Source organism: Orycteropus afer, unplaced genomic scaffold, assembly GCF_000298275.1.
Source record: "Orycteropus afer afer isolate SDZICR_OR568_19922 unplaced genomic scaffold, OryAfe1.0 scaffold00132, whole genome shotgun sequence".
Lineage (NCBI taxonomy): Eukaryota > Metazoa > Chordata > Mammalia > Tubulidentata > Orycteropodidae > Orycteropus > Orycteropus afer.
In genome coordinates, this window is record NW_006921719.1 from 6,585,436 (window position 1) to 6,607,645 (window position 22,210).

A 22,210-nucleotide genomic window follows, 5' to 3' on the forward strand; every position below is an offset into this window, starting at 1 on the left:
GCATTGTGGTAAACTGTGGTCAATGACATGAGACAAAGTATATGTGAACTGCTGTATAGAAAGTGAATTTGCTCTTTAAATCTTCACCCAAATCACAATTTAAAAAAATTAAAAAAAGAAAAACATGCTTAGTCTTTTCTTCATTTTCTTGAACATACTGTTTTCATCTCCTTGTCTACTAATTCTGTCATCTTTGTCATTCTGGGGTCTGTTTCTAGTATTGATTTTTCTTACTATGCATCCTGTTTTCCTTCCTCTTTGCATGTGCATGCTAGACATTGTGAATTTTACCTTGTTGAGTACTTTTTTATGCATATAATTATTCTTAAGCTTTATTTTAGTATGCAGTTATCTTGGAAACAGTTTGATCCTTTTGAGCCTTTTGAAAAGTTTTCTTAGGCAGATCCACAGCACTAGGGCTAATCTTACACCACAACTGAGGGACATCTCCCTTAGTATTGTACCCACTATCTATTATAAAGATTACCACTCTGGCTGGTGGAAATACAAACTATTCCTGTTCTCTGTAAGCTTTGGGAATTGTACATCTGCTCCTTTATATAGCTCTTTTTCTGTCCTTGGGTAGTTCCCTCATACATATGTGTTGATCACTGCTCAGCTGAAGACTTGAGGAGAGGCTCTTTTTCTATCCTCAGGTAGTTCCCTCATACACGTGTGTTGATCACTGCTCAGCTGAAGACTTGAGGAGAGGCCTTCTGCAGATCTCTGTGTAGCTCTCCCTTTTCTAGTACTCTGTCCTGTGATCTCTACCTGTTTTTCCATCTACAGATTCTTTATCCATAAGTCAAGGAGACTGCCAGGCTTCACCTACGTTTTTCTTTGCTCTGTGGTGTGGAAACACTCTTTAGTTTGTAAGTTAGGGCAACTGTAGGGCTTACCTCATTCGTTTCCCCTTTCTGAGTATTCATAGTCCTGCACTGCCCATTGTCCATGTCTGAAAATCCTTGTTTCACATACTTTGTCCAGTGTTTTAGATACTTCAGGCAGGAAGGTAAATACAATCACCATTACTCCAACTTGGCCAGAACAGCATATATATTTTTAGATTTATATATGCCGTTGTGAGTCCGTAGTTCATTTCTTTCTATTCCTAATTAAGTCCATTATTTGGAACGGAACAAGGGGATGCATGGTTTAAAATCAGGAAGGTGTGTGTCACAGTTATGTTGTTTGACCATATTTGTTCAGTCTGTATGCTGAGCAAATAATTTGAGAAAATGGACTACATGAAGAAGAACGTGTATCAGGATTGGAGGAAGACTCATTAACAACCTGAGATGTGCCGATGATGCAACCTTGCTTTCTGAAAGCAAAGAGGATCTTGAATGAAGATCAAAGACCACACAGCCTTTAGTATGGATTAGACCTTGACGTAAAACAAAAATCCTTACAACTGAATCAATAAGCATCATCATGATAAACGGAGAAAAGATTGAAGTTGTCAAGGATTTCATTTTACTTGCTCCTATGGAAAATCCATAGAATCATGGAAAAATCCATGGAAACAGCAGTCAGGAAATCGAAGGACGTATTACATTGGGTCAGTCTGTTGCAAAAGACATCTTGGAAATGTCAAAAAGCAAAGATGTCACCTTGAGGACTAAGGTGTGTCTGACCTAACCCATGGTATTTTCATTTGCCTTATTTGCATACAAAATCTCGGTAATGAATAAGGAAGACCAAAGAAGGATTGATGCCTTCAAATTTTGGCATTGGCAAACAATATCGAGTATACCATGAACTGCCAGAAGAACAAACAAATCTGTCTTGGAAAAAGTATACCAAGAATGCTCCTTAAAAGGGAAGGTGGTGAAACTTCATCTCATGTACTTTGGACATGTTATCAGGAAGGACCAGTCCCTGGAGAAGGACATCATGCTTGATAAAGTAGAGGACAGGAAAAAGAGGAAGACGTTCAACGAGTTGGATTGACATAGTGGCTGTAATAGTGGGCTTAAATAGCAAAAATTTTGAGGATGGCCCAGGACTGGGCAGTGTTTTGTTCTGTTTAGGTTTGCTGTGAGTCAAAACTGACTCAGCAGAACCTCACAACAACAACAACAACAACAATCTCTATACTTGTTGACGGACATTTGGGTTATTACTAGGCTGGGACTGTTATTAATGAAGCTGCTATAGACATGTTTTCATTTGTCTTGTGTAGCTATAACAGATTTCTTAAAATCAAACTTTTTTTTTCTTTTTTCTTTTTTTACTGTTTTTGAGGTTATGCCTCTTTAGCCTGTGTTAAGGATATTTTTCTTGGGCATTAGTTGAACATTTAAGATTCTCACTGGGACCATCAGTGACTTCATTGGGCTATAATAATAGTATGTGTTCTGAGTATGCTTCAATTTTCCAGCTTCATCAGTTTTACTTCCAGCTAATGTTATTGTATCTACTACTAATACCCTGGTTTCTAATCGCTGCTTCTTCTATGAGGTAGAAAGCTGGGGAATTGTGGTTATGTATGAGTGAGTCTCTTGATTTGAGATCCATAGTTGTTTGCTAGGATTAAGATAAGTTACTTCAACTGCTGTTTTGTAATTCTAAGACACATTTTTACTTCCATGATCATTACTATCTTAAGATTACTGAAGTCTGACTTTATGAAAATATCCTGTATTTTGAGCTTCAAAAATCTCTTACAATAATAGGAAATATAATAGTATATTGATAACTCTAATAAGTAACAGCCACTCCTCGGAAGGAAGATGGGCAATCTACTTCTGTAGTGATACTGCCTTGGAAACCCAAGGAGGGGTCGCTATGAGTCGGATCCGACTCAACAGCACATAACAACAACAACAAATAAGTAAAAGCACAGTATATATTATCCAGGCTGTAGCCTGTTAAAATATAGTATTTAAAATAAATATTAACTTTTATTTTGTTGCATTTATTATCATAGTCTTTTCTTAATTTCTGCTTTTATATTACTTATAGTGTGTCATAAATTGTCAAGTGCATTATTCCAGTATGGGACATTTTGGGAGAGTTCTACACATAAGTTCCTAAAAATGAAAAAGAAAATAAAAAGCACACACTAATCCTCATATCATAGTTATAATATCATACAAAAGATATTATACAGAGCTTTGATTGGTTACAATAAATAACATTCTTTTCTTGTTTCACCTTGATCAACATTGAAGGACATACTGTTCTGGTCACTTTGTAGAAAAACATAATAGGACTATTCAGTCTGAGGTTGTTATTCTACATGTGTCACAATATCTTGTTAATAATTATCCTAATGTGGCCAAATGGTGTGAGAAGGTGGGGTAGCTGCCACCTTACTTCCTGTAATACTAGAAAGAGAACACTGTTTTTCAGATTATATACATTTGTAAGCATGCAGACATGGTGGTAAAGAAAGCAAAGGCTACCAGTACCAGTTGCTGTGGTGGTAATGCCAATTCATAGTGACCCCATGTGCTGCACCATGTAGGGTTTTCATGGCTGTGACCTTTTGGAAGCAGATCACCAAGCCTGAGATGCCTGTGGGTGGGTTCACACCGCCAACCTACTAGAAGTAGTAGTTAAAACTATTAACCTATGGTTAGTATTTAAACACTTAATCATTTGCACCACCTAGGTTACCATATCAGTAAAAAGTTTGACTTTTGAATAAATATTATTGGTAGGAAAAGAAAGAGATGAGATGACATTTCTCAAAATTTTGTTTAGATAGAATATTTATATTAGTGAATAGTGTGCTTTTGTATAGATTTTGACTTGCAGACCAACTTACCTATCTACTGCCATCGTGTTGATTCGGACTCATAGCAACCCTATAGGGTTTCCAAGGCTGTAAATCTTTATGGAAACAGACTGCCTCATTTTCTCCCACAAAGTGGAGTGGGTTTGAACTGCTGACCTCTCTGTTAGCTTCTGAACGCCACCAGGGCCTTGCTGTTGTATCAGTTTATTCAAATCATAGAAGTTTAGAATTTGTGGAGTAGTGGAAGTTTAGTAAGAGAGAAGACTGGTTGGCCTTTATATCCTAATTATGACTGACAAGCTGTATGACTTTGGCAGAGTTACTTTCCATCTCTGAGATGTTTCCTGAACTATGAAGTCAAGGAGTGGGGTCAAATGTCCTTAAATATCCTATGATTATGAAAGGCCAGATAAAAGTTTTAGAAAATTAAGTACTGGAGACATTCAGAAGCTGTTATGTAGTATGGATGGATGAGATTGAATTACCCTGATGGTTGTGAGGCCCATATGAAATAACTTGTGTGGAAGGTTCTGAAAATTAGAAATGATTATATGAGTAGCTAACTGGTGTTTGAGCAAAGCAGCAGAAAGGTACAATAGAGGGCTGTTCTGGGATGCTGACAGTGCAGTTATTACAGTAACAGTATCTAAAGGAAAGTATCTTAGAACTTCAGCTGACTTAATAGTAATACTTGAAACTTTTAAATTGATGCTACTCTCATTTGCTTTCATGAATGGAGATAATTGTGGATCTGATCTCTTCTTTTTTGTTCTTACAGCTTTATTATCAAGTCTTAAATTTTGGAATGATTGTCTCCTCAGCACTAATGATCTGGAAAGGGTTAATGGTAATAACTGGAAGTGAAAGTCCAATTGTAGTGGTGCTCAGGTAACAATTTTTTTTTTTTTCTTTTCAAGGTGTGCAGTTGCATGGCATTAAGAATCTTATTGAGGGGGGGAAATTGAGCTGTTGACATATTCTCAGGGACTAGTACATCAGTTCCTTAAAAATTATTCTTTCCCAAAAGAGGGTGGGAAAGAAAATTGGTTATTCCTTCTACTGAATTATAAGGAAGTCTCACCTTGTTAGGCACTTCCCATTCAGAACTCCAAAGGGCTCATACTCTTCCTATACGAAGGTTATATGTGAGCTTTATTTTTGACACATGCTATATGAATCCCTTTAAGAAAGTGTTTTATTGTACTTTTTCCCTGAAATTCTTCTGTCTCTTACACTCTCCACTTTAATCTATCAGGCCTGATATTTAGTTGTTAGTTCATTAGATTTTATAGGAGCTCCATGAATTAGGAGTTTTTCTACAGCATGTTCCCAGTGTTAGTAAAGAAAGCATCGCTAATTATTTCTGTGTATCATGCTGACAAGGAGCTCTGGTAGCATAGTGCCTAAAATGCTTGACTGCTAACCAGAAGGTTGGTGGTTCAAACCCACCAGCCACTCTTTGGAAGGAAGGTTGAGCAATCTACTTCCGTAGTGATACCACCTCGGAAACCTAAGGAGAGGTTGATATGAGTCGGGTCTGACTCGATGGCACACAATAACAACAACAGCATCATGCTGACCTTTAAATATCACTTCTAAATTAGACTTCAAGGAGCTCTGGTAGCATAGTGCCTAAGGCACTTGACTGCTAAACAGAAGGCTGGCGGTTCAAACCCACCAGCCACTCCTTGGAAGGAAAGTTGGGCAATCTACTTCCGTAGTGATACAACCTTGGAAACCCAAGGAGGGGTCGCTATGAGTCGGGGCCGACTCCATGGCACACAACAACAACAAATTAGACTTAAGGAATTTTGAAGATACTAATGCCATCTCTTAACTTGACAAATATTTTTTATTCTTTATTCTCCACTCTTCCCAATCTTTGCAGTGATACGTTTAGTGATTTAAAAACTTAATTTAGTAACTCATTTGGGTAATTACCACTTGGTTATTTGAGTCACTGTAGTTGTGTTTTATTTTGGGCTTAATTTTGCAAGCCATTTGTAATCCTTTCTGGAAATAATGGAGTATAAATATAAGATAAATTGAATCATTAACGTTATCTGTAGTTTAGACAGTGGTGTATTTCTTTTGAAAAGATATGTTTGACTCCTTAATTACTATATTATGATGTACTTTCAGCTCCAGCAGACTCCTGTTTTCTTTCTTGTACCTTAGCTTTATCTTTTACTAATAATCAAACACAACTGTATTTTTATTGAGCCAGAGAAATGTATGGATTTTATTAGGTGGAAAAACATTTAATGTACTACTTTGGAAATATAGAGGCTTGGGTTTCTAGCTATTTCATCGTCTAACTACAATCTCTTAGTCAAGTCACTTATTCACGGAACCAGTTTCTTCATTTGTAAAATGAGATTAGACTAAGATAATGTCAGAGGACCTTTCAAGTTCAGATAATTATGGGAGCCTAAGTTTCAGCCAGGAGCTCTGGTAGCATAGTGCCTAAGGCACTTGACTGCTAGCTAACCCGAAGGCTGGCAGTTCAAACCACCAGCTACTCCTTGGAAGGAAGATTGGGCAATCTACTTCTGTAGTGATACTGCCTCGGAAACCCAAGGAGGGGTCACTATGAGTCGGGTCTTACTGGATGGCACATGACAACAACAACAACAACAAAGTTTCCAGCCAGCCTTAAATTCAATGGAGAGCATTAGTTTGTGAATTGTTCCAACATTAATTGATGGAGGGGGAGAAAAAAAAAGTATTGCCATTCAGTTGATTCCAACTCATAGTGACCTCCATTGGCTTTCCAAGGAAGTTAATCTTTACAGAGGCATATTGCCCCATCTTAGCAGCTGGTGGGCTTGAATAGCCAACCTTCTGATAAGCAGTCAAATGCCTTAGGCACTGCATAATTGGTATTCTGGGGGCAAGATGTAGAAATAGGGCCCAGGAGGCTTCTTGTGGAGATTCTTCAGGATTATTTCAGGTTTAGTTCCCTTCAGTGAAGGTGTTTAAGGATAAGCTGATTTCCTCTTAACTGGGGATATTGGAATGAACAGGAGATTAGACGGGAGGACTTGCTCAAAATACTTCTGTGCCTATAAGTAGTTCATGGAAAAATTAGAATACCAGTTGGGACTTAGAGGTGGTTTTATACTATGTTTTTTTATAGCTAGGTTATTTATATTCTTAACTTTTCTAATTGCTGATCTGGAATAAAGAAAAGAAATTAAGATAAAGCAGATTGTGTTAGAGAAGGAGCCAGTCAAGACTGGAACAGGAAGAAGTAGTCACTAGAAAAGGTTATTTGTGTGAATGAGTGGTTTCATGTAACTTCAAGGAATGTAATTGTTACCTGGAACCAGATATGCCTCAGAGGTCTCAGGCTAACCAGGAAGCCACTTTAGACCTGGAATCCACTTTTAGACCTGGAAGCCTTTGTGGGTAAAAATAAATACCTTCATGTTATTTATTTTTATTAATTGAAATTTTAAGGAATGCTCACAACTGGTTTTTTTTCCCCTTTATAGAGCTGAAATCATTTTTTTTTTTTTTTTAATTAAAATGTTTTACATGTAACTGCTTATAAGATTTAAGGAGCTCTTGTGGTTTAGTGGTTAAGGCATTTAGCTGCTAACCAAACAGTCCCTGGTTCAAACCCACCAGCTATTCCACAGAACAAAGAGGAGGTTCTCTGCTTCCGTAAAGTGTTACAGCCTTGGCTGTACAGTACCACATTGTCAGTGATGGCAAGCATTGATCTATGGGTAGATAGATGGGTGAACAGGCTGAATGATCAGGTATGTCTAGGCAGGGGGGAGTGTGCCCATGAACATGGATAGGGTTAGCAGACAATGTTTCTACATACATATTTATGTGTGCTGTAAGAATGTCCAGGTATATAGTAGAGCCGACCAGGGGCAAGGTTGTGGTGGCTTTTTGGCCACATCCAGTGTGTTGGATTGGGTTCTCTAGAGAAACACAAAAACCAGCAAAGTGTATATATATATTTATAGAGAGAAAAAGAGAGAGAGAGATTTATCTTAGGTAAATGGCTCACAAGCGTGTAGAAGCCGACAAGTTCAAGCTGGAAAGTTCGTCTCTGGAGGGGGATGGGGCCCGGAGCCGCCTGGCTTTCGCACGCATGGCAGAGGAGTTCAAGCCACAAAGTTCGTCTCTGGAGGGGGATGGGGCCCGGAGCCGCCTGGCTTTCGCATGCACGGCAGAGGAGTTCAAGCCACAAAGTTCGTCTCTGGAGGAGATGAGGCCCGGAGCCGCCTGGTTCCCGTAAGCACAACAGAGCCGAGAGAATCAAGCTGACACGCAGCACGCTGGTCGCTGTTCCCAACAAAGGATGAATCCGAAACCTCCAGAGCGAGCGGCGAGCCGCTCACTCAAAGAAGTATATAATCTGGAATGCCGTTCTTCCAGCCTGTCCTTGGGATAGCATTGCAGGTAGGCCACACCCCTGGGAAAACTCCCCTTGGGCAGACCGGCCGCTCAGAACTCAGTCATGTGATCCATCATGGGAACCACCACTCACAACTGGAGTCCAGCCAAGTTGACACATCTTCAACTATCACATCCAGCTATCTTGAGGGAGTGAGTAGTTGGACCTACAGGCTCAGGACTGTGGTTGCAGGGGACATCAAGCTCAATTGGCATAACGTACTATGCAAAAACATTGTTCTACATCCTACTTTGGTGAGTTGTGACTGAGGTCTTAAAACCTTGCAAGCAGCCATTTAGATGCAACGATGGGTCTCTCCTCATCCAGAGCAAAGAAAAATGAAAAAAAAAACAAAGACACATGGAAACAATTAATCCAGGGGACTGGTAGACCATGCCATCCTCAGTGTATATGACCATAAGACCAGAAGAACTAGATTGTGCCTGGCTACCACTGTCAACCACTCGGAGGGGTATCAGTGCAAGAGATCCTGGATAGAGTGGGAGAACAATGTGGAAGAAAACTCAAAATCATAAAAAAAAAAAAAGACCAGGTTTGCTGGTCTGACAGAGCCTGGTACCCATAAGACTATGGCCCCTAGTTAGTTACCCTTTGGTTCTGCAATTGAACTCATTCCTGTGACTTCCAGCCGAACAGTGGACAGGCATATGGGATGAACATTTACATCAGGTAGATACACTCTTTGGAGCAATCAATCATGAGAAAACATAAGGGCAGTGTTTGCACAGAGAGACAGCTTGGGGGAGTGGGAGTGCATGGGAGGGAAGGGCACAGGGAAGAGGTAACTATGGGGAGAAAGTAGGGAAAGAGCTGTTGTTACATTGTGGGGGATTGCAATGTCATGAGACAAAATGTGTATGAATTGCTGTATGGAAAATGAATTTGCTCTGTAAACTTCCACCCAAATCACAATAAAATTTTAAAAAAAGATTTACAGGCTTGGAAACAGTAGAGTCGCTATGAGTCTAAACCAACTCGATGGCAGTGAGTTTCATTGGATCTATCATTACTGATACATCAAGAGTAAATTTAAAAGTAGAGTTTAATCAAATAATAGAAGTGTATTTAATGTTTTAAAAGTTTCCCCCAGTTTGTTTCTTGAATGGTCCTCTTTCTACAAAACTTCCATGTTATCTTATCCACAACTCTGCTTTTAATTACTATCTGTATCTGAATTCTTAAATCTTTATCTCTCACCTAACTCTCTTTCCCGAAGTCTAGAATTATTTTCACTCTGCACTAGACATCTCCATCTGGATGTTGAGGCAGAACTTGAAACTCCTCATAACAAGACATCTTTTCCCACATGCTTATTCTTCTTCCTGCTTCTGTGATGGTCACTGCCATCTACTCACTTGCCAGTATTACAGACCTACAAGTCGCTCTTGATTCCTCTCCTGTCATGCTCAGTTGGCCACTACAGTTGTTATTTCACCCCTCTAGTTGACCCTTAACCCTTTTGTAGTCCTCCCTGCTCTTTTTCTATTTTAAATCCTTACCATTTCTTGCCAGAGCTATTGTAATGACCTTTTAAAAGATGCTTTTATAGTCAGAAAAACATTAATATATTTTAATTATAGGAAATGTTGAAAACACAGAAGATCTAGATGAAACTAAACCCGCTGCCGTCAAGTCGAGTCGACTCATAGCAACCCCTCCTTGGGTTTCTGAAGCAGTATCTCTGCGGAAGTAGCTTGCCCGGTCTTCCTTCTGAAGAGTGGCTGGTGGGCTTGAACTGTCAGCCTTCTGGTTAGCAGTCAGATGCCTTAGGCACTTATGCCGCCATAGTGGCCAGATGAAACTAAGTCATTCATAACTGAAATATCATTACTATTAACTTCTTAGTCTCCTTTCTCACATATTTGATATATAATTATGATAATTCTAGATATTTATCCTTTTCTCTTTTTCTCTGTATCCTCCTGTATCTATGTTTACAGTGAATTTTTAATAACACTTTTAATAGTTGCCAAGTATTCATTTATAAATAATCGCCTGGGTAACTCATCTCCCAATCTGCCATGTCATCCATTTCCAGTTCACTCATTAACTCGACAAATGAGTGCCTTCTATAAACTTTCTAGCTTCTGAAATTATCTTTCTTAAATGCAGATTTGATTGTGGTACTACTCCCTGCGTGAAATTCCAGAGTGGCTCAGAGGCAGTTTAGCACAGTGAAAGTAGATTCCGGTGGATTCCCTTAGTTTGTTTCCCATTGTTATCATTTTATAGATGTATAACATTAGGCCTCAGTCTCCTTGCCTATAAAGTTGGAATAATAATAGTACCTACTTTATAGAGTTGTTCTGAAGATTGCTTAAAAAAATACTTAGAATAGCACTCTGCATACAGTAAGAGTATAATAAGATGAGTCCTTATTCCATCAGAGCAACTCAGCTTTTATCTGTTTTATTTATGTACTTTTAAAGCGGAGTTTTATTTGAGCAAAAGATACCACTGATTTTTAAAAAAATCAAAGTAAGATACAATCAAGACTTCCAGTAAGATAGAGAAATAGGCAGACAAGTGACACAGACCCTCTTCAACAAAGAAGAGAAAAACCAGTGGACAGGGATACAGATGATAATCCTGGAGCCCTGAACTTTGAAAGGAACTATACAGAAGTGGATTAGCCACCAACTAATGGAAAACCTGAATGAAAACAGTGAGTACAGAGACGATCAGAGCGGCGGACTGTCAGCTACGCTGACAGGACCAACAGCCTGAATATTTCCAAGTAGTGTTGAGACCGAAGAATTGACGTAAAGATCAGCCCTGGTCACCAAAGGCTGCAGGGATGACTGCACTAATGACCTCTGACCAGGAAGGGAAACAGCAAGGAGGGAGACAGACTGAGCTGTTGACTGTGCGCTATCTGGAGGACACAGCCATTTTGAATGTTTAAAGTGACGGAGGGCGTAGCCATTTTGAATGCTTACAGGCTGTGGCCATTTTGGATATTTAAACTGACCGAGGCCACAGCCATTTTGAATGTTTACAAGTGGTGGCCATTTTGGATATTTAAAGTGACCAAGGGTAGAGCCAATTTGAATCTTTACAAGTGGCAAACATTTTGGATTTTAAAGTGATAGCATTCTCATTCAGATTCCAGAGACCTAAGAATAGGCTCTGTTTGCCAAGGTCACCAGGGACATATGAGAGGCTGACAACAGGAAAGGAGACAGGTGGTGAGTGTCTAAGTGCTGTCATCTAGCGAATAGAGGAGCACAATACCCTGCTTGTGTAGATAACATACAAACAAAGAAAGCGAAAATCAAATCGTAGGCAAGTCACTCCAACATACAATCACCACTTAAATATAAACATAAAAACGTCACAATGCTTCAGAGATAACAGAGCATCACAGTCCACACAAAGAAACAAGATAAAGCAGGAGAAACAAGGGACCAGGATACAGACCCAAAACACATCCCTGAGGAAGATGCAGCATTGGAACTCCCTGATAAGGAATTCAAAAGAATTATATTTATGTATCTTCAGTGAATTGAGAGACAGATCAAGGAAAACACAGAGAAAACCCTAGAACAATTTCAAAAGACAATACAAGAACAAAATGACAAAATAAATGAAAAATTAGAAATGATACAAAATCTACACACAGAAATCTGGAAGATTAATACTAAATTTTCATAAATAGATAAGACATTGAATGGGCAAAGTAGCAGAATTGAATCAATAGAAGACAGAATTAGGGAGATTGAAGGCAAATACCCAAACACTTCTTTGGAAAGGGATCACTCAGAAAAAAGATCAAAACAAAATGAAGAAAGCCTAAGGTTCATGTGTAATACTATCAAAAGGAATAACCTACGTGTAATCAGAATTCCACAACAGGAAGAGACAAATAAAACCACAGAGAAAATAGTCCATGATTTGTTGGAAGAAAAATTTCCTGGTATGATGAAAGATGAGAATATATCCATTCAGGATGTCCAACAAAGCCTAAACAGCATAGACCCCCCAAAAAAATCACACAGACATATCATCATCAAACTCACCAAAACCAAAGACAAAGAAAGAATCATGAGACCAGCACGGGAAAAACGAAAAGTTACCTACAAGGAGCAACCAATAAGACTAAGCACAGATTTCTTGACAGAAACCACGCAGGCGAGAAGACAATGGGATGGTATATATAAAACCCTGAAAGAATTATGTACCTGATAGAATTGTCCCTCAAGTATGAAATTAGGACATTTCCAGATAAGCAGAAATTAAGGAATTTGTTAAAACCAGACCAACCTTACAAGAGATGCTAAAGGGAGTCCTTTGGACAGAGAAGCAACAACAGCCAACAACAACTGACCATTAACACACATGATGATATAACCCAGAAACCAACCCAGCTATGGAAGTATCCAAAGTAAATAAGCCTACAAGATTGTAAACAGGGAACCAGAGATACCAATTGACAAATGAGGACAACTACAAACCAAAAAGAGGAAAAAAACTGTCTTGTTACAGACCTTCTAGATGGTAGGGAAATCAGGAGAACTACAAGATACAACGGACTGTTCTACACTTGGGAAGAAAACTGTAACCTCAAAGAAAAATAATAAACCTTCAGATCAAAAAAGAGGACCACCATAAATATTCTGCAAATACTAAAACAATAGCAGTGAAGGAAGTGGTAACATGATGCATAAACAAAACAAACTCAGCATAAAAAATTATATGGAACAAAGGAAATGGACACCACAAAAAAGCACATAACAAAAATGACAACAACAAATTCATATTTGCCGATAATTACATATCTGGCAAGGGACTTATCACTAAGATTTATAGCAGAAGAGTGGATGACCAAACTATGTACAAACACATAATGGAATGCTATGTAGCACTAAAGAATAATGTAAAGTCTGCAAAACACCACATAATGTAGATGAACTTGGAGGACATTATATTGAGTGAAATAAGTCAATCACAAAAGGACAAATATAGTATTAGTTCATTGTTGTGGAGGGTCAAGAAATGGTTTATATATGGAGGGAAACTTTGTTGTTTGCCGGGGCGGGGCAAGGGGAGGGAACACTGCAAAAAAAAAAGCATTGACCCATGTCACTTAAGTTTTGTGTATTTCACTGTACATAAATTATATTTGAAATGGAATGCATTAAAAATAATGAAAGTAAAAACTTGAAAACTAGGTGTCTAGAATACCTACTATAATATTCTCACCAAACAGATGTCCCATTTTCTATCTGAACACCTTGTGAAAAAAGGAATTCATTTCCCCATGAGGAACCTTCACAAAGGTTTTAAGACCAAGTATGTACCCAGAGTCGAAAACCTAAGTCCTCAGAGGTGAAGATCCATATTCTTAATGCTTTCCAAATTTTTCTACACATTGGAACCACCTGAGATCTGTATAAAATACTGACGCCTATCTCCCATCTACAGACAGTCTAATTTAAATGGTTTGGGGTATGACCAGGACATTGGGATTTTTAAAAAGTTCACCAGATGATTCTAGTTTGCAGCAAAGCTTGAGAACCATTGCCAGCCTTATTTATGTAGTGGGATCAGAGTCTTCAAAGTAAAGTGTTTAAAACATCATCATTATTCCTGTGTTGAATGTTATTCCTTGCCTGTCCATTTTCTCCTTACTAAATTAATTGTTACTAAAAACTACAGCTTGAATTCTGAAAAGATGGGATAATTTTTCATAGAAAAGATTCATTAATTCAAATATTGTAGGACATTTTTAGAACTTAGTGTAGGATAGATCAGGTGAGAGGTAAGACATTCCTATAGAATTCTCCCATCAGTTTCCACGGAATTGAACCTTTTCCTGGTTTCTGAAATTATTAGGCAAAAATCTCTCCTCTAGTCTTTTGTTTTCTTTCTTGTTTCTCTTTAAAATAAAACAAAACAAAAATAAATTGATAATTCAAGTGTTATCTCTGTAGCTGACTATTCTTTGACTTGCTGAACTGTTTCTCCTTCTTAATGGATTGAACCCAGAAGGTCATCTTGGTCTGAATCTTTATAAATGGCAGACAAAGATGATCTCATTCTTATTTGAATATTTGAATTTTTTTTTTCCCAGAGGAAATGAGAATAAGAGCAGTATTTTTAAAGTTCATTCTTTCCTTTTATAGTCTGTCTGTCATTTGAAATTTTAAAAGGTTAAGGAATTAGTAGCATTGCCCTTTTCAAGATTTAAGCTACTTTAAAAAAAAAAAAAAGATTTAAGCTTCTTTGAATAGTAATGCTTGAAATGGAACTAGGTAGTGAAGGCTAATAACTAAAAAAATCTTTATTAGAACTCTGGTGAAACCATATTTTGAGAATAATGTAAATTTCTGTTGATATAGTTGTTAAGGTATTGAGTATACTCCAGAAGTGTACTTTTGATTGTTTTATTGAATGTTGAATTTTTTTTTTAATTTATTTCAAATAATGCTTTATTGTGTTTTCAGTGAAGGTTTACACAGTAGTTTAGGTTCCCCATTCAACCATTTCTCCACAATTGGAATGTCTAATTTTGAAAGGCAATTTAATCTCAGATTTTTTTTTCTAATTATGTTCTTTTCTTTCCAGTGGCAGCATGGAACCTGCATTTCATAGAGGAGATCTTCTCTTTCTAACAAATCGAGTTGAAGATCCCATACGAGTGGGAGAAATTGTTGTTTTTAGGATAGAAGGAAGGGAGATTCCTATAGTTCACCGTGTCTTGAAAATTCATGAAAAGTATGTGTAAAACATATATTCTTCATTTGTAAGGTTTTTATATTTTAGTATTTTCGGTGTTTAATTTTGATAGCCTAAGATTGAGAAGGGTAGCGAACCCCTAGACTCTTCTTTCAATATATTTTTATGACTGTCTGAAGGTTTGTGAACATTCAGAAAAATGTAAATAGCTATTTATTAATGCATTTTTTTCCTTGAATATTTTTCCGAAGGTTTTTCTTAGTTCCTTTCTACTTCCCAGCCTGATAACTAATCCTGTATATGAAACCAGAAAACGTAAAGATTGATTTCAAATAGTATCTTCCAGTGTAATATAATGAGGTGATTGCTGTCTTTAAAAAAACAAAACAAACAAAAAACCTCTAAGACATTCTAACAGATATTCCAAGTAAGGATAAATTTATCAACTTCTCCAAATTCCAAAGAAACTATCTGATACCTAAGTTATTCCTTTATATATAGACACTTGGCATTTTTAGAATCTGAAAGGGTCTATGTATAACCAGAATCACCTGGCAGGTGATGGTAGGACATAACAGTGAACAAATAATTTCACCTCGCTGGGCCTTAATTTCATGTCTGAAATATGAAGAGACTCAGCAAGATGCATTATAAGATCTCTTTGATTTCTAAGCCTATGATTCCCTGTCCAGGTACATACTCCTCTTTCCCTCCCTTCCAAATATGTGGTATTTCTAGTTAGGAAAACTTTCAGAGGGAAGAAAAGAAAAATAAGAGAAGTGTCCTGGGGAACACACGGGGCTAGGGGGTGGAAGGCAGTGGGGAGTGACTTAGGTTCTTGAATATAAGGAAGCTCTAAATTAATAGTTTATCTTAATTTTACCACCTTCTAGTTTATTTTTTCCACCTAAAGAAGGGGAAACTGTCAACCATTTTTTTTTTTTTTTCTAATGTCTGTAAACATTCTAGTTTCGAAGAATTCTTTCTTCATTGATAAAATAAAGACCCTAATGCTATTTTTTTTTTCCTCCAGATTTCAGTATATATTTTGACAGATTATAATCTTAAAATGACATCCTAAGGTTTATTGGATGGGAGAGATAGCTTTTAAGTTTTTAGAAATTTGTTTTGAAATTGTAGAGGTTAATTCAGTAGAGATAATCTTCTTCAGATTTGCAAAGTGAATTTGTGGTGGTATGAGCAAAATGGTGTTTCCCTTGAACTTACTAGAGAGAATCAAATTAAGCCCAGGCCCTGCTTTGACTAGAGCAGTTTCTCTGTTTTTACATGTAGTCCTTTGACTATGAGTGAGAGTCACAGAATTTTATTTCAGAATTGTTCATCTTCTTTCATGGATGGTTCAGTGGCACATGTTAATTTCACATTCCTTAAACTTTCAAAATAATTTTTAACAGAATCCTGAATATTTTAAGCTGTATGTTACCTGTAATCTTGGATTTTTTGTAGTATTTTTTAGACTCTTGAGAGGCCTTGCAGGCCTATTTAGATGACAGACTCTATCAATATTAAGAAGTTTCTAATTTCCTTTTTTCTTTGGGGAGACTGAGTTACCTGGTTGGAATTATCATTTGGTTAATAGTACTACATTGTTCTTAAATATGGGGCCACGTGACTACAAGAGTGGATTAAGTTTTTTATAATAAATGTGTAGCTCCTAAATGTTTTCAGGCTAATTTTTGTACTTTTAATAATTTCTTTGGTCTCAGCCTTATTTTAAGAAATGAAATGTTGAGCTTTAAAAGAACCACAGAGGTAGGAATTGTTAAACTGACCCCTCTTTTTTGTCTCTTCCCTCCTTTCCTTCTCTATGTGCTTCTTATAAATTTTATAAATTTGTAATTTATACATTTATAAATATATAAATACCCTATAAAGCTCTTGTTTTCATATATTGAATACCCATTTATGAATATTTTTATTACATGTATCATTATATGTGATGCTGTGTAGATTAGAAAATACCAAAAAGCTCAAAGAAAACAAAGTCAGATGTAATCCTGTTATGCCAAGTTAATGTTAAAACTTAAGATAATTCTCTTTCTGTTTTGCAAACGTATTTTTTTTTCCCCATACAATACTGGGATCTCCTCAGTGCTGTTTTGTAACATAATTATTTTATGAATATGTGTAAATATGTATCTGGTATTGTCACATACATGAAGTATCCCAGAAGTACAAGGCTTGCCAAGAACTGCTTACTATTACAGTAATGGGCCCATGAATTTGAATCTGTCATTTTCTTTGTGCCCAGCCCATTCATTCGTTCATTCTTCGATGAGCTTAATTATATGTACCAAACTCTCTTGACTAAACCAAAAAACCAAACTCACTGCCATCGAGTCGATTCCAACTCACAGCAACCCCCATTGGGTTTCTGAGGCAGTAAATCTTTACGGAAGTAGATGCCCTGTCTTCCTTCCAGAGAGTGGTTGGTGGGTTTGAACCACCAACTAGCCTTCTGGTTAGCAATCAAATGCCTTAGGCACTATACCAGCAAAATCCAAACACACTGCCATCGAGTCAGTTCTGACTCATTGCAACCCTTTAGGATGGAGAATTACCCCATAGGGTTTCCAGGGCTGTAAATCTTTATTGAAGCCAGCTGCCTCATCGTTTCTCCTGTGGAGCAACTGATGGGTGCAAACCACCGACCTTTTGGTTAGCAGCTGAATTTTTTAACCACTGTGCCACCAGAGCTCCCATGTAATGGAAAAGGGCACATAATTCAGGGCTTATCACTAATTTACTGTTGCGGTCAGGCAAAATTGTCAGAAACATTAAGAGATTTACAGGGTTTGGGGACAACAGTAAATTGATAGAAAGTGATTAGCATTATTTTTGTTTTTGAAAAAAGACTCCCCACCCCCTGCATTTATTATTGTTACTGTATTTTTTTATTAAGAAAAAAAATAAGGAGTTAGTTTACGTAGGGGCTATAAGATACTGGGGAGGGTTATAGGTACTGTGGCAACAAGTAAGAAATCTCTTCTTTGAGTCCTCCTCTCTCCTTACCTATTCTCTTGTTAGGAAAGATCTAGGAGACAGAGAAAGCTGTTCATTTTTTTAATTTAAAAGGTAAGATTGCTTTTAAATGTTTTTAGTTGACTTTATTCTCTTGGATAGTACCTCATGTTAAGTCTGTTAATCTGCTGTTCTTAATACTTAACATTATTTTCTACGCTTAAACTCTATCTTATTTGGAAGCACAATCTAAATAAGTATTTAGTAAGTTCAGCCTGCAGGATGTGTTATAGTTTGATGATTTTGGACACTGGCATGAAGTATTTGGAAGCCAAAATTTTGCCATTAGGGTGCCTTAGTCCTTAGCTTTGCTTTTCCCACGCCAAACAGACAAATTCATTATTCCGCACCCATTTGGCTTTTTGAGTCTCACTTTTTCTTATCTACAAAGTGGTTATTTCCTCCCTCTAAACACTAAACGTCACAGTATTATGATGGATGAATTAGATTGTAAGTGCTTTGAGCTCCTCGGAGGTAGATAATAATAAATATTTGGTAACTATGTCAGCAAAAGAAAAGTCCTGTATGAATGTGTCTTCATTCAGTATTTTGGGCCTGTGAGGTGTGAAGTGCTAGAGTAGGTCTTAATAGCAGGTCAAATAAGACCTGGTTGCCTCTAGAGAATATTTGTTCCACGATGATAAATAGAGGAAAGGGACCTATGCTTTTTCAAAAAGCTGTAGTGGTCTGTCCTAGTTACATCTGAGAGGGGGGAGTTGGGTGTGTTTGTTTGCTTTGATGGCAAATCAAGCCTTTGGGAATAACCCAAATCTGTTAACATTCTTTCTCTTCCCTTCCCTTCCCTCCGTTCTCCCCCTCTGTTCTTTCCATCCTCCTTCCCTTTTACTTCCCTAGGGAGTTTCCCATCTTCCAGTTTTTCTCTCCTCATACCTGATTCTGCTCTTTTGTATCTGTGAAATTGATAATATTTTTATATTTGAATTGAACCTTCCTGCTGGCTGCTCCTGACTTTCCCTCTTGCACCTGCCTTCTCTTACCCTCTAGGATTTTTCAGATATTCTTTCGCTTACTTTGAGTTGTAAGCTGCAGATTATTTTTCTCTGTATATATTTGCATTTTTTTCTGACTGGAATCTCATTTTTGATGTGACTGTTTGCACTCACTGTCTTTGGTGTTTGCAACACCTCCCAATTTAGTTTCATCTGCAGATTTAACGTCTGGTGGGCCTGATTCTGAGTTGGAATCTAAGTGAATATTAGTAGAAGTCTGAAGTTTATTGTCTTCTTTCTGGTATGGTAGTTAACCCACATTTGAATTAAGGTTAAGCTAAACAAACAAACAAACAAAAAACTCATTGCCATTGAGTCAATTCTGACTCATAGTGACCCCTTTTGGATTTCTGAGGCAATAAATCTTTGCAGAAGTAGATTTCCCAGTGTTCTTCCACGGAGTGGCTGGTAGGTTTGAACTGCCAACTTTCTGGTTAGTAGTCAAATGCCTTAGGCACTATGCCTTAAGAGCTCCTTAAGGTTAAGCTAGTCTTCATCAACTGTAAAATATACTTTTATTTCAGTTAAATTTTAAAAAATACTAGAAACCTTGTGATTCTTTAGAATTAAACCAGTAATTTTCTAGTCAAGCAAGACGCTGTTGCTGTAAATCTTGACATGTCTGAAGAACTAAGGGCTTTATTTTCACTAAGTTTTTTTTTTTTTTTTTTTAAAATAAAAACAATACTTGTTTGGTGGAGAAAAAATTAGAAGATACAGTTAAGCTAAAAAAAAAAAAAGCCATAGACAACCACTGTTCATAACTTGGTTTATGTTATTTTAAATCTTGTTTAATATTTTTATTTTTTATATTTGGAGAATTTCTAACATCCACAAAGTAGACAGAACAAGATAATGAGAGTTTCCATGTATCTGTCACTCAGTCTCAATTACAGTGAAACCTGTGAGAGCCAGAGCTCAATGAGACTGCCTTGTTTTTCGGGGCCTCGTACTTTTTTATTGCTCATTTTAGTGGAAAGTATTTTTTTAATGCATTTTATTGAAATATAATTTATGTACAGTGAAATACACAAAACTAAAGTGACATGGGCCGTTGCTTTTTTTTTTTTTTTTTGCAGTGTTTCCTCCCACCTCTCCCATCCCTGGCAACTAACAAAGAAAGTTTCCCTCCATATATAAACTTTTCCTTGACCCCTCTACAACAATACTGTATTTGTCCTTCTGTGATTGACTTATTTCACTCAGCGTAATGTCCTCCAAATTCAACCATGTTATATGGTGTTTTGCAGATTCTGTATTATTCTTTAGTGCTGCATAATATTCCATTGTGTGACTGTACCATAGTTTGGTCATCCACTCTTCCATTGATGGGCGCATAGGTTGTTTCCATATTTTTGCTACTGTAAATAGTGCTGCGATGAACATGGGTATGCATATATACCTGTTGCTGTCCTGGCTCTCATCTCTCTAGGATATATACCTACTAATTGGATTGCTGGGTCAAATGGTATTTCCAATTCCAGCTTTCTAAGGAACCACCATACTGCTTTCCACAGTGGTTGTATCACTTCACAGTCCCACCACCAGTGTAGGAGAGTCCCAGTCTCTCTACATCCTCGCCAGCATTTGTTATTTTCTGTCTTATTGAACCTTGCCATCAGTGCTGGGTTGACATGGTATCTCATTGTTGTTTTGATTTGCATCTCTAATGATCAATCATCATGAGTATCTCTTCATGTATTTGCTAGCTACCTGAATATCCTACTTGGTGAAGTGTCTATTCATGTCTTTTGCCCATTTTTCAGTTGGATTGTTCATTCCTTTGCTGTCAAGGAATTAGAGTTTTCTATAAATCTTAGAGATAAGTCCCTTGCTAGATAAGTAATTATCGACAAGTATGAATTTGTTGCTGTCACTTTTGTTATGTGCTTTTTCATTGATTTCTTTGCTCCATATAATTTTCTGTGCTAAGCTCGTTTTGTTTCTAAGTCATGTTTCTTTGTTGCTGTTGTTTTAATATCTGCTAAATATTTGTGCTGGTCCTCTTTTTGATTTTGATGTGAAGGTTTATCATTTTTCTTTGAGGTTACACTGTGGTTTAGTGGAAAATATTTCCATTTTCCTTCTCTAATAGGATTTGACTGCTAACCAGAAGGCTGGCGGTTCAAATCTACCAGCCATTCCTCGGAAGGAAGATTGGGCAATCTACTTCCGTAGTGATACTACCTTGGAAACCCAAGGAGGGGTCGCTATGAGTCGGATCCGACTCAACGGCAGTGAGTTTCGTTTTTTGTTTTTTGGGTTTTTTTTTCGGTAATAGGTTTCTACCTTACGCAGGTACTAGCTTTTGCAGGTACCAGCTTTCACAGGTTTTATTGTATTACTCTGTGGCCATTTCTGCCCCATCCACATTCCCACCTCTTTTCCCTCTGTTTTGAATCAAACCCTAAGCATCATATGTCATCTGTAAATATTTCCATAAATATGCCTACAAAACATAATCACAGGTTTTTTTAAAATTTACCATTAGCTTGGTTACACATTTTTAAAAAATTAACGGTGATTCCTATTTATCATTTAAATTTCCAATATTGTCTCAAATTCCCAATTGTGTCACATCTTTTTTTTTTTTTAAACAGTTTACATCCAGATCCAAATAAGGTCCTCAAGTCTAGCTGGTTGATAGGAATTTAAAATCTCTTTTATTTAATTTGTTGGTTCTTTCTTCAGTTTTCTTTTTTCCTTGCAATGTATTGGTTGAAGAAATGGGTCATTCTGTAGTTTCCCACAGTCTGTACTTTGCCAATTACATCCTGTGGGGTAGGATAACATGTTCCTTTGCTCTCTCTCTGTATTTCCAGAAAATTGGTAGTTTATATATATTTTAATATCAAAAAATGAATTTATACTGTATAAATTTCTATGCTGAATAGGTCCCTGGATGGGACAGGCAGTTTGCACTTGACTACTAACCTAAAGGTTGGCAGTAAAAGCCACCCAGTGACGCCATGGAAAAGAAAGGCCTTGTTGATCATCTTCTGTAAAGATTACAGCCCAGAAAACAGCAGTTCTCCTCTGTAGTATGCATGAGGTCACCATGCATTGGAAATGGCTCAACAGCAACAAGTTTGGTTTGGTTTGGTTTTGGTTTTGGTATGATGAATATATTTCATTTTTTTTAGGTATAAACATGTTAATTTTATTATATTTAAAAAACAGTGATTATGCTTTATAGGTATTTATAGAAGTGTTTACTGATGACATGTGATGTCTAGAATTTGATTTAAAATGAGGAGAAAGTATGGATGGACAGAATTGACCATAGATTAATCATTG

At 37.2% G+C, this 22,210-nt stretch overlaps 1 protein-coding gene across 1 annotated transcript in view; it reads left to right on the top strand.

Annotated features, from left to right (window-relative positions):
- Positions 1 to 22,210, top strand: part of SEC11A (SEC11 homolog A, signal peptidase complex subunit) — an 87,525-nt gene that overhangs the window by 57,445 nt on the left and 7,870 nt on the right. Inside the window, 2 exon segments of the mRNA XM_042781557.1 lie at positions 4,524 to 4,633; positions 14,751 to 14,900. Coding sequence (XP_042637491.1) covers positions 4,524 to 4,633; positions 14,751 to 14,900 — 260 coding nt within the window.